Below are 19,714 nucleotides of genomic sequence, written 5' to 3' on the forward strand. Positions count from 1 at the left end.
GAACTTTATCACAATATGCTAATATTTTGAGAAGGACCTGTAGCTCCTTTAGTTGTTTCACCTAGAAAGAATGAACAGATAAACTCTGAGCCAGTTTTCAATGTTAGAGTCTGAAAGAGAGCACATATAATTAGTTACAGTAGAAGCTCAGTCAATCACCATGTCTAGGAGAGAGAAAGGATTAAACACTGAAAGACAGGGCTATGTGGATCATCAGTAGAGGGTGAGCATTAAGTTGTTGCCAGCAGAAGCTCGGACGATGCCCCTCTCCAGAAAGGTGTCACAGGTAGACACAGTCAGGCCAGGTGTAGCTTCTAGGATGAGAAAAGAGAGAACAAAGTTAAAAGCTGAAATAACAGCAAATAATGCAAAATTGGAGAGTAGTGTGAGAATGTAGCGAAGAGGGTGAAAGTGGTCATTATGTCCTCCAGCAGCCTAAGCCTATAGCAGCCTAACTACACAGATAGTTTCAGTTCAGATTATTTAGTTAAACGGCACTTATTTACAACAATGTCGTCTCAAGGAATCCCACAAAGGGTCCCACTGATGGTCATTGTTTCGGAAAAGAGAAGGGGTCATACAGGTAGCAGAAATGGAGGGTGTGTTTTCACCTCAACCATAACTGAGCCGGTTTAGGCTGAACCTGACTCCCCCTTACTCCAACCAACAGGGAGGGAGGAAGGCTCCCTCCCTGATAAACTAAGCCACTCTAACTATAAGCTTTATCAAAAAGGAATGTTTTAAGCCTAACCTTAAAAGTAGACAGGGTGTCTGCCTCACGGACTAAAGCTGGGAGCTGGTTCCACAGGAGAGGAGCCTGATAACTAAAGGATCTGCCTCCCATTCTACTTCTAGAGACTCTAGGAACCACCAGTAAACCTGCAGTCTGAGAACGAAGTGCTCTGTTTGGAACGTATGGAACAATCAGATCTCTGATGTATGATGGAGCTAGATCATTAAGGGCTTTATTTGTGAGGAGGAGAATTTTAAATTCTATTCTGGATTTAACAGGGAGCCAATGAAGGGAAGCTAAAATAGGAGAAATATGATCTCTCTTTTTAATTTTCATCAGAACTCTTGCTGCAGCAAAGACGACAACTTGTCTTGTCTGAATTTAGAAGCAAAAAATGTAAAGTCGTCCAAGTGTTTATATCTTCAAGACATGTAGTCTATCTAACTGGTTGGGTTCATCAGGATTTATGGATAAGTAAAGCTGAGTATCATCAGCGTAACAGTGAAAATTTATCCTATGCTGCCTGATAATTTGACCTATTGGAAGCATCTATATAGTAAAGAGAATTGGCCCAAGTACTGAACCCTGTGGTACTCCACAATTAACCCTGGAGTTTAAAGATGATTTATCATTTACATGAACAAACTGGAATCTGTCAGACAGATAAGATTTAAACCAGCTTAGTGCTGTTCCCCTGATCCCTACAGCATATTCCAGCCTTTTTAAGAGAATATTATGATTGACTGTATCAAATGCAGCACTGAGATCTAACAGAAGCAGAAAAGACACAAGTCCATTATCTGAGGCCATAAGAATATCATTAGTGACTTTCAGCAGAGCTGTTTCAGTGCTATAATGAGCTCTGAAGCCTGACTGAAACTCTTCAAACAGGTCATTGCTGTATAAATGCTCACACATTTGATTAGCAACAATTTTCTCAAGAATTTTAGATAAGAATGGAAGATTGGATATAGGTCTGTAATTTTTCAAGTCATCTTGATCAACCAAAGGTTTCTTAAGTAAAGGTTTACTAATAGCTACCTTAAAAGCTTGTGGTACATATCCATTTACTAAAGATAGATTAATCATATCTAAAATGGGGCTGGTAATCAGAGGGAACACTTCCTTAAATCATTTGGTTGGGATTGGGTCTAACATACAAGTTGAAGGTTTAGATGAAGCTAATATTTCTGATAACTCAGGAAGCTCCACAGAATCAAAACAGTCCAAACACAGATCAGGTTCTACAGTTACTTCCAATGTTGTCTCACTTGCTGAGGATGAAGTAATCATCTTCGGGAGTATGTCAAAGATTTTCTTTTTAATAGAATCAATTTTATTTAGGAAAAATCCCATAAAGTCATGACTGCTAAGAGCTAAGGGAATGGATGGCTCAACAGAGCTATGATTCTGTGTAAGTTTATGGAGGTAGCTCATGGATTCCTACTTAATCTGGAAAAATAGCCTACTGTTGTATAAAAAGACACTTTGCCAAGCCAGAACAGCCTATTTCTCATCATTAATAGAAGAGAACAAGAATAATCCTAGGTCTCTCTTTAGTACAATTGCAATGTTAAAATCCCCCTCTATAATAACTTTATCTGTATTTAACACTAAATCAGATAAAAGGTCTGAAAACTGATCTAAAAATTGAGAGTAAGGACCTGGTGGACGGTACAAAACAACAAACAGAAGAGGTTTTAGTGCTTTGCAATTTGGATGAGGAAAACTAAGGATTAAATATTCAAAAGAGTTGTAGCTATTGATTGGTCTGGGACTAATCAATAAATCGGACTGAAAGATGGTTGCTACTCCTCCTCCTCGCCCAGTATTTTGAGGAATGTGAAAATTTAAATAATTAGTAGGAGTTGACACATTTATAGTAACATAATCCTCTTGCTGCAGCCAGGTTTCTGTTAGGCAAAATAAATCAATCTGATTGTCACAAATCAGGTCACTAACTAGCAAAGTCTTTGGAGAGACACCCCAGACCACTTCTCGGTACCTTTGCTTTCTGGCTGATGTTTTGATCACTTTTGAATGTTGGTGGTGCTTTCACACTCGTGGTAGCATGAGACGGACTCTACAACCCACACAAGTGGCTCAGGTAGTGCAGCTCATCCAGGATGGCACATCAATGCGAGCTGTGGCAAGAATGTTTGCTGTGTCTGTCAGCATAGTGTCCAGAGCCTGGAGGCGCTACCAGGAGACAGGCCAGTACATCAGGAGACGTGGAGGAGGCCGTAGGAGGGCAACAACCCAGCAGTAGGACTGCTACCTCCGCCTTTGTGCAAGGAGGAACTGGAGGAGCACAGCCAGAGCCCTGCAAAATGACCTCCAGCAGGCCACAAATGTGCATGTGTCTGCACAAACGGTTAGAAACCGACTCCATGAGGATGGTATGAGGGCCTGACGTCCACAAATGGGGGTTGTGCTCAAAGCCCAACACCATGCAGGATGCTTGGCATTTGCCAGAGAACACCAGGACTGGCAAATTCACTACTGGCGCCCTGTGCTCTTCACAGATGAAAGCAGGTTTACACTGAGCACATGTGACAGATGTGACAGAGTCTGGAGACACCGTGGAGAGCGATCTGCTGCCTGCAACATCCTTCTGCATGACCGGTTTGGCAGTGGGTCAGTAATGGTGTGGGGTGGCATTTCTTTGGAGGACCACACGGCCCTCCATGTGCTCGCCAGAAGTAGCCTGACTGCCATTAGGTACCGAGATGAGATCCTCAGACCCCTTGTGAGACCATATTCTGGCGCGGTTGGCCCTGGGTTCCTCCTAATGCAGGACAATGCTAGACCTCATGTGGCTGGAGTGTGTCAGCAGTTCCTGCAAGATGAAGTCATTGAAGCTATGGACTGGCCCGCCCGTTCCCCAGACCTGAATCTGATTTAGCACATCTGGAACATCATGTCTCGCTCCATCCACCAACGTCACGTTGCACCACAGACTGTCCAGGAGTTGGCGGATGCTTTAGTCCAGGTCTGGGAGGAGATCCCTCAGGAGACCATCTACCGTCTCATCAGGAGCATGTCCAGGTGTTGTAGGGAGGTCATACAGGCACGTTACTGAGCCTCATTTTGACTTGTTTTAAGGACAATACATCAAAGTTGGATCAGCCTGTAGTGTGTTTTTCCACTTTAGGTTTGTGTGTGACTCCAAATCCAGGCCTCCATTGGTTAATAAATTTGATTTCCATTGATGATTTTTGTGTGATTTTGTTGTCAGCACATTCAACTTTGTACAGAACAAAGTATTCAATGAGAATATTTCATTAATTCAGATCTAGGATGTGTTATTTGAGTGTTCCCTTCAGCAGTGTATATTGGAAACCGTAGGTGTTCCTGTTGATGCCACCAATAAAGACAACTATGGGATTTTAATACCAGAAACTCATAAGCAAAACAGCAAATAAGTGTTAATTGGTTGTTACTTTTACATATTTGCGTATTTACAGTCTTTGATTTTAATACGGATACTTACAATACCTTGGTTGAAATACTGAAAAATATTATTTTTCAACCTATTCTTTAAATGCATTAAACCTTAGCACTCCCACCATTTTCTGTCTATATCATCAACAGACACCATGTAGTAATTTGCTGCACATTTTTTGAATGAAATAAAAATGTTTAGATATGAGAATGTTTAGAAAAATAAATGGCTATAGTCTTGGAATCCCTTCATTTTCTGTTGGGTGCCTAATTCCCAACACCTTATCAAGGAACTTTCTTCAGAATTTGAATTGGGTTCGGCCAGGAAGATCCAAATCAGTGCATCCCAAGAATTTTTTCTATATAGCTATAAATGTAAAACAGAAAAACCTGGAAATTTTGAAATGAAAAATGAACAGAAACCCCGTACAGAGCTCTTCTACTACCAACCACACCCTTTTCAAATGTTTCAAACCGGACCCCGCCCCATTAGTTATAGCCACGCCCACCGTACAAGCCCCGCCCTCTGATCCTCCTTGTCCCACTAAAGAGACTTCAGCACATGAAGGGATTCTTCCCCACGTCCACGGATGGCAACATGGCGACAGAGGTAAGACGAACCATACTGTGTTTTTCTCCCCGCTCAGGAACGAGAATATGTTTTATCACTTATCGATAAATTGAAAAATAAAAGCAAATCAAATCCTCTCCTGATGCAATTAATACGGACAGTGAGGGCATCGGGTCTGCACACGGCTGATTTCACTGCACCTCCCTTCATTCTGGACTGGATCGTGTCCCACATTATCCTACACAGTGCAACGGAATTTGCGTTTTTATTCCTCTCTCCAGCAGAAAGATAGTAACTGTATAGATGGTGAGGACCATAGCTTCGGCTGCGTGACGTGGGTCCGTAAATTCATGAGAAACAGCGGATTACGGTGTGAGGCCGGCCGTCCACCCCCTCAAAGTTAAGCTGTTTTGGTGAAAGCAAATCTGTTTTGCTCTGTTCCCTTTTAATCCGTTGACAGGCCACTGTTTGACTGCTCTGAAACACGCAGGGCAGCCTTCAGCACCACGGACAGAAGCCACGCCGCTCAGACTCTCATCAGAAGCTGCCTCTCTTTATTAGGCCGTTTGTAATGCCTTGCTGGCCTTTTTTTTTTGGCCAGTCTGCCACATCTTGATTCGATCTGTTGTAAGTGAAATGTTGTACTTCATCCCAGCCCAGAGAGAAAGATGGGAAATAACCCAACCGTGGGTGTGTGGATAAGATAGTATGTCCAGTGCTGGGCTCTCCTCCAACAGCCAGCCAGGCAGAAATGATTGCAGTCACTGAGCCACAGATTGATCGATCACATCCTGTCTGTTCTTACCCGATCATCCAACACCTTCAACATCAGCCTCTGTTTGTACACACAGGAGTGAACAGAAACCTGATATGCTGCACAGGGGGACAGATCTCTCTGAGGACGCATTAAAACACATTGCTTTAACCCTTACTGTTTTATGTTCTATCCAACTCAGTTCCATAACCTACAGGAGCTGAGGCACAGTGCATCTCTTGCCAACAAGGTGTTCATCCAGAGGGACTACAGTGAAGGGACCACATGCAGGTTTCAGACGAAGTTCCCCTCTGAGCTGGAGAGCAGGGTAAGGAGAGGACTTTGTGCATAATGTTTTTATTTTATAAGGATCCATGTACATGTGCAGATACAACTGTGGGACATCCTGGTAAAAATGTGTTAAAAGCCTTGAAATCAATTCATGTTTTGTCGCAGTGGCCTAATCTCTTACTGACAAATGTTGAGAAACATCCGACCTTTAATTTGGGTAGATTTATTGAGAGAAAAAATATGTTAAGAAATACTGAAATTGTTTTTTTAACTAAATCACCCATGGCACAAATGTTGGTACCCCTCCTGTCAATAGGACCACACCGAGTCTTATAATATTTGACTCATAATATTATTAAATAATATTTAATAAGTTGGGTGCATTTAGAGGCCCCCATACATTCGCAGTAGATCTTTCTATATATCTCAACCTACAGGTTTACTATAATATTTAGGTCTGAGTTGTGAGATAGCCATAGGAGAAAGCGGATTTTGTGTCTGGTGAATCATTTCCTTATAAATTTGCTCAAATATAATGTCAGATTATTTCAGCCTATGATTATTTGACCACTTGGGGGCTCACAGAAAGTAATAACATTTCATTCTCAGCTGGTCTGTTTGTTCTTAAATATGAAATAAATAAAAAGCAATTGATCCTTCACTGACTGAATAAATGTGCTTAAATAAAGGCTTTATTTTTCTTAAAACGGACTTTATGTTACTGCAATAAATTCAGAAGTTATTTTAAGGCTTTATGCGCACGCTTTCTAAGGGTGCCTACAAGTTTTCCTGCATCTGTAGCTATAAGCTGCAGGAACATTTCTGTATTTTTACAGTTCTTTCTATTATGTTTTAATGGTCTTGAAGAAGCATTGGTCAAGGGTCATTAGGTCATAATTGATCAGGGGTCATAATGTTGTGAATTTGCTCTTAAAATTATTCAACCCCCATTTCAAATTAGGGTTATTGGCAAATTAAAAATTGTTCAAGTGTTTGCAATACCCAAATTACACAAGAAGAGATCCAAATTCCACTCTGAATCTTGTTTTCAATGAATACAGAATGCTTAAAATTATTCAACCCCCTAACCAGAATTCATCATAGGAGGACACATCAGCAAATCAGGTGTGACATCATGCACAGGTGATGCAAGCAGCCAAAGGCTTCATTAGTTGTATGAGGTGTGCTTGAGTAAAAATATGTAAAGCTCCCAGACTGTTGATGGTAGCATTTTATTCCCTATGAGGAATATTTCTTTTCTTATACGATAATTTGATTTGACAAAACCTGTAATTGCCCAAAGTCTCACTTCAAGGGCTGCTTTAGAGATGCACAACATTAAGAGAAAATGCAGTATTGTTTAATACCGTGGTGTGGATATAACCTTTAATGCACTGATACCAGATTGTCATAACGCTGCTGAAGCATCTCTGTTTCTTTTATAACTAAATCAAGAATGAACATCTTGGACAGTGAGAGCCCGTATGATTCGACCCAAATATTATTACCATGCAGAACCTGATTGCATGGCACTTTGCATTACAGTAGCTTGTTGTCCATTGCGGTCCAAGTCGTTCTTTGCAGTGTTGAAATCTCACACATGATGATAAATTTCTGATCTATTGTGGCGCCTAAGGCTAGATTTTATGAAAGTTGAAAAGGGAGTAAATAGGATGTCATTTAAAATCCTAGTTTTATATCAGTTGAAAGGTTTATAAAATGATAAATTAGTATCATAGATTAGATTTTCAATGATGTAATCGTATGTGGTTAATACTAAGCTTTTAACTTAGAAAAAACGTACATTTAAACAGATTTGTTATTCTACAAATAAATGAGTCAATGATATTTTCACCTTTGGTATACTAAAGTAGTTTTGACGATGACAAGGACTGAAACCTTCAGTGGTGCCATGCTTACGCCTAAACAATCTTAATCTCAAGCTATTTATCTTTTGTACCTTTTTGGTCCTTCTCTGTTGCAGTTTTGATGTGGAGCCCCGCTGTATTTGTAGTTTTAATTCACAGTAGGTTAAATAAAAAGTATTTAAAATGATAAAATAAGCGTTTGAGGGGAAATAATGTCTGAATTTGTAACATTTATCTACAGATTATAGTGATTTTCTTGAAAAACTAGACACAGATTTGTGCAGTAATGTAATTTTAAACTTTTGTTAATCTTAAAAGCTTTTGAGACTATATACAGAGTAAACCAACTCGCATATATTCTGATGCTTCTTGTCTTGCTTTAAATGCTTGCGGGTCATAATGTGTCTGCAGATTGAGCGGACTCTGTTTGAGGACACTGTGAAGACACTGAACAACTTTTATGCAGAGGCAGAAAAGATTGGAGGCCAGTCTTACCTGGAGGGCTGCCTGGCATGCGTCACGGCTTATCTCATCTTCCTCTGCATGGAGACTCGCTACGAGAAGGTCAGACTGCCATCTTAGTTTATTGTGTTTCAAAGGTTCCGATTAATCTGACATGAACTCCAACAGTTTCTTATCTTTTCTTGTCCAATCTGTGTATCAGGTGTTAAAGAAGATAGGAAAATACATTCAAGAGCAGAATGAGAAGATCTATGCTCCCAGAGGTCTGCTCATCACGGATCCCATTGAAAGGGGAATGCGTGTTGTATCCTTGCTTGTTTATTCATTAATTTCCTTTATATAGACAAGTTTGTCTAATTGAGAGCATTCATCTCTGTTCTATTGGAGACCAGGCCAAAAATAGCAGCAACACTGCTCAAGACCCCGTCCCCGGTAGTAAATTAGTAAAAACATGCTCTAAGCACTTGCACACAGTTTGCCAATCCCCTGCAGTTCTCCGCAGGGCTTTAAATTCTTTCAGGGACACGTTTATCAGATGAAGTTCAGATGAAAGACTATTCCAGGCAACAGGGCTTGATAACCAAAAGCGTTCTTTCTCGGTTCAGATCTTACTCTTGTAGCCACCATTTTCCGAATGTCCACTGAAAAAAGTTTGTGATTTTCTTGTTTACATACCAGATACCAGAAAAGATATTAATAATAATATTTTTTTTTCCAGAATTTGTTTGCTTGATAATCCCTCGTAGTGACTGAGGAAATGAGCATGTAAAGATTTCCTCTTTACATTAGTATAGAGTGGACATTGATGAGTAACAAAACCAGTTAGCAATAAATCTCAGTACTGCTTATCCTTATTCCCAGTAACAAGCAGAAAGGTTGATTCTACCTCCTATCTATTAAGTCATTTATTTATAGAAGAAATAATGTGGCAATAACCGAACCTTGTGAAACTCCAATATGGACTTGAAATAAGTCTGAGCTAGAACCATCTATATCAATGACCTGGGTTTTACCTGTCAAAAACTGTTCAATTGCTTGTTTACACAAATAATGATTGGTAGACGTTCAACTGGAATCCAGTGAGCAGCAGAATGAAAGGCTTTGAATAAATCTTAATGCATAAAAAGACATCAATGCTTATCAACAAAAGATCTTGTTGAGTTATTGATGACCTTCATAGCACCACTGGATTGGTGCTAAATTGGGATCAAAATTCACAAAAAAACTTTAGATTTAAAGTTATAACAAATTTTCGGTCCCTAACTGCATTCTCCAGATTGAGGTATCCATCTATGAAGACCGTGGTTCCAGTGGCTCCAGTTCTGGCAGCAGTTCCGTGTCCGGTAGCACCGCTCGATGACTGGGCGCGGAGCCTGTCCTGCAGGAAAACTTAGGACAATAATAACACTCGTGTTCCAACAGCCGTTGCATCCCACACATTTACATTCACACCAAGCACTCACCAGCCTCCACAAAAATGTTTGTGTCCATGACCTGTCATCATAAACCTGTTCCACAGTAGACAAAATGCACACTTTAGCAGTTTGTCTCAAAGATATGTACATGTAACGATGCATTTCAGACATGACTCTTAATTTAACACAGAAAGAAATCAAGGTGAAGGAATGGTCCCAAAAAGGTACAGAGTTGAACACCAACAGGGTACCAGCATTGTGACTACAAGGTTTTTAAAAATTATTTCTACCTTCTTCTCCTCTCTACCTTTATGTTCTGCTACAAAATATAGACAGCTGAAATAGAACCACAAAGTTCCACCTAAATGCAATTTAGAATTAGCAGTAAACATATTCTTGTTTTGACTGCGGCAGAAGTCAGTATGCTCTAAAAGTAACTAGCACCTCTCAGAGCAAAACTCAGCTAATGTTTAATGTTCTCTTTCTATCAGGAGTTAACCATTGGGTAATTAATAAATGATCACTGTTTGTTCTTTTTCCACCAAAGATTCTCCAGGGCTAGTTTGGAGCCAGTTCCTGCTTTGCACCGAATCTTTCCACGTAATGGACCAAACCTGATAGTGTTATCTCAACACTTAGTCTGCTTGATCAGACCAAATAACTGCATTCATCAGGGGCAAATCCATGAACATACTTTCAAAGGCAATATAAGGTTTTTAAATATGAAAGAACGTGAGCTCAGTGTCTGTTTTACTGACATTCTTGCAACAAACGCCTCTGGGTGGACTGCAGAAAGCTGTGTTCACAATTACAGTTTTTAGTTGTTTTCATCTGTAGAAATTGTCAAGTGAAGTTTATAAATCATGCTGAACATTTATAAAAGGTAAGGAATGCTGGTTAGTATTGTCCACCAACAACGACACCTGCTTAAAAGATTGTTTATAAAGCAGACTGGTAATAGGCCCACCAAAGCATGACTTTTCTTTAACGACAGGATAATTTATCTAAAATGTGTACAGTAGCTTTCAATGAAATTGTACCAAGCTGGTTTGTTGGCTAAGGAAAATCAATCTTGTTCGCAACTGCTTTTTAAAGAACAAGTTAAGAACCAGTTCTGATGCAAAGACCAGTTCTGGTCTAGCAGTGGAACCAACATAGAGAAACGGCCCTGTTGGTTTTCAGAGAGGATAATGTATCTTTGAAAGTTAGATCAAATTTGACCACAATTGCTCAATGGGACCATTCTTTTACCTTTCTGTTTCTTCAAAAACTATCGTTTAGGATATAGAAATGAGACCTGTTCCCTATATCTCCAGCCAGAACTTCTCCATCGGACGGCATCGTTTCTTTCCTTTCTGCCATTTTGAAGGGAAAAAACAAAAAGAAAGAAGTGCAGAGCCAAGTAAAACCATAAGCTTCACCAAACCTTATACTTCAACTAACATCGAGTAGCTGCACAACCAAGTCCAGATCCCTCACCAATTAGGAGGCTTTACTGAACTCATTCAAATCAACTCTGAACGTTAGGAAGAGTTTTTTTTTTAACGTTGTGTTTTCTGTTGTTTAAACTGACTGCAGAGACAGTTTTATTCAGTGACGCCACGCTGAAGTTCACTTGCCAAACGATCAGTTAGCCAGCGTTGAGCATTTCTTCCTCTATTACCTCTTATGTTTTTTCACACTGCCTGGAAGCAGATGAATGTCAACTTATTCAAGTATATAATGTAGCAGATCTTCTGTATTTCTCTCTCTTAAACCTGCATTTTCTTTGCAGGGCATGGAGACACATGCAAAAATATGAGAATTAACCTCTTCTGTTTTAGTGAGAGAGGCGGCTTTTCCTAAATTTAGATTATGCAAGGACTCACTGTGAGTTAGGTCCGGATGTAAGGAAAGAAAGGATGGGTCAAAATGTCTTCCCAAATTTTACTTTGTCATTTTAGAACTACACCCACCCTTTCTTGATTCATGGACAAACTTCCAAAGAACAGTAACTGCCAAAAAAAAAAAACAGCTCATAAATGTGAATGTCACTTTTATTTTGATATTTTGTGAAAGTATAAGTTTTCATATTGCTTGTTTGATACATGTGGCATAAGGTCAAACCAAATGGATGTCAAATAAACTGTTTCATCACAATGTTTGTTTATAACTCTATGTAATTCTTCTATATTTTATAATGTGTTTTATTTATTGGATCAAAAGGATAAGGCTGAGAAGCCAACACAGCATCCAAGCAACACCTTGAAAAACCTTAGAATGAAGGTCTTCTAGTGTTATTATATAATATTATCACAACTAAAGTATTAGTTTTGCTGGGCTTTTATTCGAATAGTAATGGTTTTGCTCCTCTGTCAGCTTTGAAACTTAAATATATTTTCCAGTGCTACCTATTTTTTTTATCAATAAATATTCACTGGCTGTAAAGACAGAGGTGAGTCATTAAGTTCGAATTTCCACTCCAAGATTTTACAAACTGCTAAGTTTATAAAAGGCGCACAGAACAAAAACTCTTAATTCTGCTTTGAGTTTGGGTCGATGACATCACAAGAGGCACAAGATTTGACGTGATCTGCTGGCTTTGGTAAACATCATGAGTATGAGGGACGTTTGACAGATTTCTGCAAAGACTCAACAGCATTTAAGAGAGGTTCAACCTTACAGTGCCTTGCAAAAGTATTCGGCCCCCTTGAACTTTTCAACCTTTTGCCACATTTCAGGCTTCAAACATAAAGATATAAAATTCAAATTTTTTGTGAAGCATCAACAACAAATGGGACACAATCGTGAAGTGGAATGAAATTTATTGGATGTGTCAAACTTTTTTAACAAATAAAAAACTGAAAAATGGGGCATGCAATACTATTGGGCCCCTTTACTTTCAGCGCAGCAAACTCACTCCAGAAGTTCAGTGAGGATCTCTGAATGATCCAATGTTTTCCCAAATGACTGATGATGATAAATAGAATCCACCTGTGTGTAATCAAGTCTCCGTATAAATGCACCTGCTCTGTGATAGTCTCAGGGTTCTGTTCAAAGCGCAGAGAGCTTCATGAAGACCAAGGAACACACCAGGCAGGTCCGAGATACTGTTGTGGAGAAGTTTAAAGCTGGATTTGGATACAAAAAGATTTCCCAAGTTTAAACATCCCAGGGAGCACTGTGTAAGCAATCATATTGAAATGGAAGGAGTATCAGACCACTGCAAATCTACCAAGACTCGGCCATCCCTCTAAACTTTCATCTCGAACAAGGAGAAGACTGATCAGAGATGCAGCCAAGAGGCCCATGATCACTCTGGATGAACTGCAGAGATCTACAGCTGAGGTGGGAGAGTCTGTCCATAGGACAACAATCAGTCGTACACTGCACAAATCTGGCCTTTATGGAAGAGTGGCAAGAAGAAAGCCATTTCTCAAAGATATCCATAAAAAGTCTCATTTAAAGTTTGCCACAAGCCACCTGAGAGACACACCAAACATGTGGAAGAAGCTGCTCTGGTCAGATGAAACCAAAATTGAACTGTTTGGCCACAATGCAAAATGATATGTTTGGCGTAAAAGTAACACAGCTCCTCACCCTGAACACACCATCCCCACTGTCAAACATGGTGGTGGGAGCATCGTGGTTTGGGCCTGCTTTTCGTCAGCAGGGACAGAGAAGATGGTCAAAATTGATGGGAAGATGGATGGGGCCAAATACAGGACCATTCTGGAAGAAAACCTGTTGGAGTCTGCAAGAGACCTGAGACTGGGACTGAGATTTATCTTCCAACAAGACAATGATCTAAAACATAAAGCCAAATCTACAAAGGAATGGTTCACAAATAGACGTATCCAGGTGTTGGAATGGCCTAGTCAAAGTCCAGACCTGAATCCAATTGAGAATCTGTGGAAAGAGCTGAAGACTGCTGTTCACGAACGCTCTCCATCCAACCTCACTGAGCTTGAGCTGTTTTGCAATGAAGAATGAGCAAGAATTTCAGTCTCTCGATGTGCAAAACTGATAGAGACAAACCCCAAGACTTGCAGCTGTAATTGCAGCAAAGGGTGGCACTACAAAGTATTAATGCAAGGGGGCTGAATAATATTGCACGCCCCACTTTTCAGTTTTTTATTTGTTAATAAATAAAAAACTGAAAATTTCATTGCACTTCACGATTGTGTCCCACTTGCTGATTCTTCACAAAAAATTCGAATTTTATATCTTTATGTTTGAAGCTTGAAATGCGGCAAGAGGTTGAAAAGTTCAAGGGGGCCGAATACTTTCGCAAGGCACAGTACGTGTTTTAGCCAGAGGGTCACTCTGATGACCCACAAGCCATGGCAGATAACACCATATATACACTGAAATTATTTAATGTAGTTGTTTTTATTGTACGTTTACCTTCTTAAAAAGAAATTGACATTCATTATTTAATTAAATGAAAAAGCAGTCTGATTTAAAAAATATCAAACATGTAAATAATAGATTCAAAGCATAAAAAGGTCTTAAACCTTTGCCTTATTGAAAGAAAAGCCTGCAATCCCCTCCAAATTCTTGTCCTATTTCTTGGTCTAAAAAGTTTCAGTCTTCTCACACTTTATTCAAAAATGATTGCTGTATTTATTAAGTTTAATAATGAGTGCACCCAAGTCTGCTTTTAAGAAAAAGTCACTGGATGTTTAGATACTCTTTTTCACTATGAAATTAAAATGAAAGCAAAAGTGCTGTCAGTAAAAGTTGAATACTTTGAGATGTAGCTAACATCTTACATGCTAAGAAAAATGTAATTTCTCATTACAAACTTTGCCCTAAAAAAATACAATAATGTTGTGTCCATCTGCACCAACCGCCAGTGTTGCAAGGCAAAATAGTTAAATTTGTATATTCTTTGATAGACTGCTATCAGAGGCCCCAGAAAGTAATTCCAATGGCCCCGGGGCGCAGTTTGGACACCCCTGCCTCACATGGTTATATTATTTGCCAGTACTGGAGCAATGCATGCGCTCTGAAGTCAGATGTTGCTTGCCCTCTCAACCTCTCTGTGCCTGACTGCTAGAATTGGCTTCATTTCACTGGTGTTGACTGCAGTGATGAAAGTGGTTTCGGTTATAGTACACTGACAAGTACATGCATGGTGAGGCTAACTTGTGAAACTGGGCTCTTCCTAGGGATTATTGCTGCTGGAAATAACAGGTGATGCTCCAGGTTGGATCCGTAGGAAACACCACTGAAACCTGAAATTGATCTTAATGTTACATTTTTGCAGCCAGGTGGGATACTAATAAATCAGAATCAGAATCAGCTTTATTGCCAAGTTCGTACATACCACAAACAAGGAATTTGACTCCAGTACACTTTGCTCTCTGGGTTTCTATTTTTTTTTGGCTTTGAAGGATGTCCAAATGAACATATTGAAAATAACACTGATCAGTTGCCTCATATTTAATGTGATGTCAACAGAGGATTTTGCAGGTTTAGGCAGGCTAGATTTGATCTGGATTAATTATGATTTTTCAACTTTATACTATATAGAAGTTGAGTTTGGATGATTTTACTGAAAATTCTGGTAAAAAGCAGCAACATCACATGTGAATCTGAGGAAAGCTAACATGTTTCCTGTGGTTGCCAGATTTACGCATGACCCATAATGTGACGAAGATTAAACCTCAAACAATGATATTATTTGTTATCCCTCAAGTTTTTACATTAATATTCAGTCCTATAGATGGTGGGACTGCTTTAAAAGTGAAAGAAAGCCTGTCAAGATGCTACAGTAACAGAAAGGTAAGCAATACCAAACATATTTAATCAAGGGAATCTGGTGGATCTAAGAGGACATGCATGCATGAAATAAATGAAACATCGTTCAGTTTTAAATGTAGCAAAACAATTTAACTAATTAAAAAGAAAAACAAATTCACTAATGGTGTGCATTTTTGCACAACATTTAACAAAATGATTCTAGGAAAAGTCTATTCATGATTTGCATATTTGCATTTTCCAGTACATTTATTAAAAAATCTATTGATGTTTGCAATAAAATAAATTAAACAATTATAAGAAAAAAATCAGCTCAATGATGTTCATATTTGAACTCATTTAATTAAACCAATTAAATAAAAAAACACCATTTTATGGTTTGCATTGCAGTCATATTGTTTATATATTTTCTAAATAGGGTCAGTTTGGGAGACTTCTCACTTCTCTGCTTTATTATAACATCATGGCACGATAACCTTTATATTAAACATCAAAACAAGCTAAATCAGGTCATCAATCAGACCAGTAAGGTTACTGGCTGAAAACAGATACAACTATAGCAACAAAGTGATTAATCCATGTATAAGAATCCTCTTCACTCATTGTTTCAGTTGTTGCCATCTGGCAGAAGACTAACAACTACTGTTACAAACCTACTTTAAAGTCATAAAATCCGTGTTGTATTTTTATAAGTTTCCAATCCAAAGTAGATTTGAGCACAACAATATGGCCTCTGTTGTCACTGAAGCACGTTCTAGTACACCTAGCAGTGTTTTCATTTATTAGCCCTGTGTTCATCAGTATGTGCAAAAACAGCTTCATTTTCCTAATTAACCTTACTTACAGTCCCATTTTAAGAGCTATAAGAAATGTATGACCCATTATTTATAAAAAAAAAAAAGACAACATTTACTGTCATCTGATAAATAAAATAATACAGAAAAAAGAGAGAAATCAATACTGATATATATTCTGTGAATTTAAACTTTCTGGTATTATGCAGGCAAAAAACACTTTTATAAATAAATGGCTTAGTGAGAAACTCAGAGAACTGAAACAACTAAAGCATTATTTGTAATGAGTTGTTTGTTACAGTAAGCCTTTAAATTGCTGATGGGCATCTTTAAACGTCGATTTACCTTCATCGCATGCTTTGCTACATTAAATTTGTGGCAAACGGTTGATGCAAAGATCATTGTGTTCGCACTTACAGGTACATTGCAAAAAATTTGAATATTGCATAAATGTGCAATATTTTCTGCCAGTCATATCAGAAAGTGAAACTCATATTTATATAGAATTATTACACATACAGTGATATATTCCAAACCTTTGTTTCTTGTAATTATGATGATTATGGCTTAAAGGTAAAGAAAACTCAAAATGTTGTGTCTCAGAAAATTAGAATACTGTGAAAAGGTTTATTATTGGACACTCTTGGTGTCACACCCTAATCAGCTAATTAACTCAACACACCAGCAAAGGTTTTCTGAGCCTTTAAAGTTTAAACCGTCTCTCACTCTGGGTCATAGGCTACACAATCATGTGAAGAGTGCTGACTTGACAGATGTCCAGAAGACAGTCATGGACACCCTTCAGAAGGAGGGAAAGCCACAAAAGGCCATTGCTTAAGAAGTTGGTTGTTCAGAGAGTTCTGCATCCAAGCGTATTAACAGAAAATTGAGTGGAAGGAAGAAGTGTGGTAGGAAAAGGTGCATCAACAACAGGGAGAACCGCAGCCTTGAGAGGTCTGTCAAGCAAAATACATTCAAGAATTTGGGGGGGCTTCCCAAGGAGTGGACTGAGGCTGGAGTCGGTGCATCAAGAGCCACCACACACAGACGAATACTAGACATGGGCTACAAATGTCACATTCCTCATGTTGAGCCACCAAACCAGAGACGATGTTTGAGGCGTCTTACCTGGGCTAATAAGAAAAGGAACTGAACTGTTGCTCAATGGTCCAAAGTCCTATTTTCAGATGAAGGTAAATCTGCATTTCCTTTGGAAATCAAGGTCTCAGAGTCTGGGGGAAAGGTGGTGAGGCACAGAATCCATGTTGCTTGAAGTCCAGTGTAAAGTTTCCACAGTCAGTGATGAATTGGAGTGACATGAGTCACTAGGAGTGGACTGAGGCTGGAGTCGGTGCATCAAATGTCGCATTCCTCGTGTCAAGCCACTCCAGAACTAAACACAACATCAGGACCGTCTTACCTGGGCTGAGAAGAAAAGGAACCGGATTGTTGCTTAATGGTCCAAAGCCCTGTTTTCAGATGAAAGTAAATCTGCATTTATTTGGAAATCAATGTCCCAGAGACTGAAGGAAGAGGGGAGAGGCACAGACTCCATGTTGCTTGAAGTCCAGTGTGAAGCTTCCACAGTCAGTGATGGTTTGGAGTGACATGTCATCTACTGGTGTTGGTCCACTGTGTTTTCTGAAGTCCACAGTCAATGCAACCATCTACCAGGTAATTCTAGAGCACGTCATGCTTCTCTCTGCTGACAAGCTGTGTGGAGATGCTGATTTTATTTTCCAGCAGAACTTGACCCCTGTCCACACTGCCAAAGGTACCAAAAGCTGCTTCATTGACCATGGTGTTCCTGTTCTTGATTGGCCAGAAAACTACCCTGACCTAAACCCCATAGAGAATCTTTGGGCTGTTAGGAGGAAGATGAGAGACACCAGACCCAACAAGGCAGATGACCTGAAGGCAGCTATCAAAGCAACCTGGACTTCCATAAGACCTACGCAGTGCCACAGGCTGATCGCCTCTATACCACGACGCATTGATGCAGTAATTCATGCAAGAGGAGGCACAACCAGGCATTGAGTGCATAGAAATTGGCATACTTTTTAGAAGCCTGACATTTGTGCTTAAAACATCCTTTTTTGATTGGTCTAATGTGATATTCTAATTTTCTAGGTCACAGAATTTTGGGTTTTCTGTACCTGTAAGCCAATTACAAGGAATAAAAGCTTCAAGTATTTTATTCTATGTAGAATGAATCTCTACAAAATAACCATTTCACTTTCGGAAATGATTGGCAAGAAATATTTCACTTCTATGGACATTCAAATTGTTTGGGATGTACCTGTATGTTTGCCTGACTCGTTACACACCACCACACCTTAAGAAAACTGATCCCAGTTTTTGCATGCAACCAGCTCAGCCAAAACAAAAAAGTAACAACCAGGCAGTAGGATATCAAAGACTGAGTCTCTCAGTCCTTTCAGATGTTCTCTGGTCCAGGCGCGTGGAGCTTGATGAAAACTGTGTTGTTAGTTCTCTGCAGATAACTCTCACCTCAGATTTGCCAGTGCAAACAGCATCATGACACACAAGAGTGAGAATGTGTCCCAACAGGATGCGTCAAACAAGGGCACTGAAGAACGGAGACCATAGTGAAATGGTGCTAAAGCTGAAAGGATGGAGAGAGACAGCAGAGGACAACAGCAAAAACAATGAGAGACACACTGACATCAGATTAAAGTGTTATCCACAGGTCATCAACGTGGAATGGAGACAAAGGAAGGCCTAAAAGGTGAACACGGGAATAAAGGAACTCGATTTTCTCAACAAAACATTCACATTTTTACTGGCCTTGTTTTCTTTCCTCTTGGAGCCAACACTGCCAGTCCTAACAGGGTGAATGTTCAAGCTCTTCTTTACTGCTATCAATGTATACTGAATGCCTTACAAAAGGTGTTGTAGTTTTACATTTTGCCAAGTTACAACTTGCCTCAACATATTTTACAGGGATTTTATGTGAGCAACCAATACCGACATCACAATAAAAATCAGTGAAGTGTGGGGTGCATATGTATTTAGCTCCCTTTACTCAACCCTGCACAAATTCACTGCAACCAATTTCTTTAAGAAGTCACTGAATTAGCATAGAGTCCAAAAGGGTTTAATTTAATGTCATCTCCAGCTGTTCTGTGAAGGCCTCAAAGATTTTTTAGAGAACACTGGTGAACAAACATTATCATAAAGAGCAAGAAAAAGTACTCAATTCAGACCGTTGATAAAGCTGTGGAGAAGTTTAAAGCAAGGTTAAGTTGTACAACAATATACCAAGTTTGAATGTTGATCAATCCATCCCTCCATCACCTAAAGGCAGAAAGAGTTGGACTGAAGAGCAAACTAACCAAGACCTGGCTCAGCTAAACTGACAGGCTGTTCAAGGAGATCATTTATCAGGGAGGCAACCACAAAGCCCACAGCCATTTTAGAGGCCCTCCAGAGATCTAGAGCTCAGGTGGGACAGGACAGTTCTTCTGATCAAATGAGAGTAGGTCCACGTGTAAAATGCAAAATGAAACGTAATTGCACATCATGCTCAATACAACATCTCTGCAGTGAAACTTGGTCTTGGCAGCATTATGCTGGGAGGACGCTTTTCTTCATCAGAAGCTATCAAGAGTTGATA

General features: G+C 39.4%; 1 protein-coding gene across 1 annotated transcript; it reads left to right on the plus strand.

The window, feature by feature from the left end:
• The first annotated feature begins 4,703 nt into the window (after positions 1-4,703).
• On the plus strand, positions 4,704-11,677 carry golga7ba (golgin A7 family, member Ba). Its single transcript, XM_047365643.1, has 5 exons — positions 4,704-4,787; positions 5,705-5,830; positions 8,073-8,225; positions 8,326-8,427; positions 9,400-11,677. Exons 1-5 carry the CDS (start codon positions 4,740-4,742, stop codon positions 9,481-9,483), a joined length of 513 nt encoding a protein of 170 aa, XP_047221599.1. The 5' UTR covers positions 4,704-4,739; the 3' UTR covers positions 9,484-11,677.
• Positions 11,678-19,714: the final 8,037 nt, after the last annotated feature.

The sequence above is a fragment of the Girardinichthys multiradiatus genome, chromosome 5 (genome assembly GCF_021462225.1).
Source record: "Girardinichthys multiradiatus isolate DD_20200921_A chromosome 5, DD_fGirMul_XY1, whole genome shotgun sequence".
In the NCBI taxonomy this organism is placed as follows: domain Eukaryota; kingdom Metazoa; phylum Chordata; class Actinopteri; order Cyprinodontiformes; family Goodeidae; genus Girardinichthys; species Girardinichthys multiradiatus.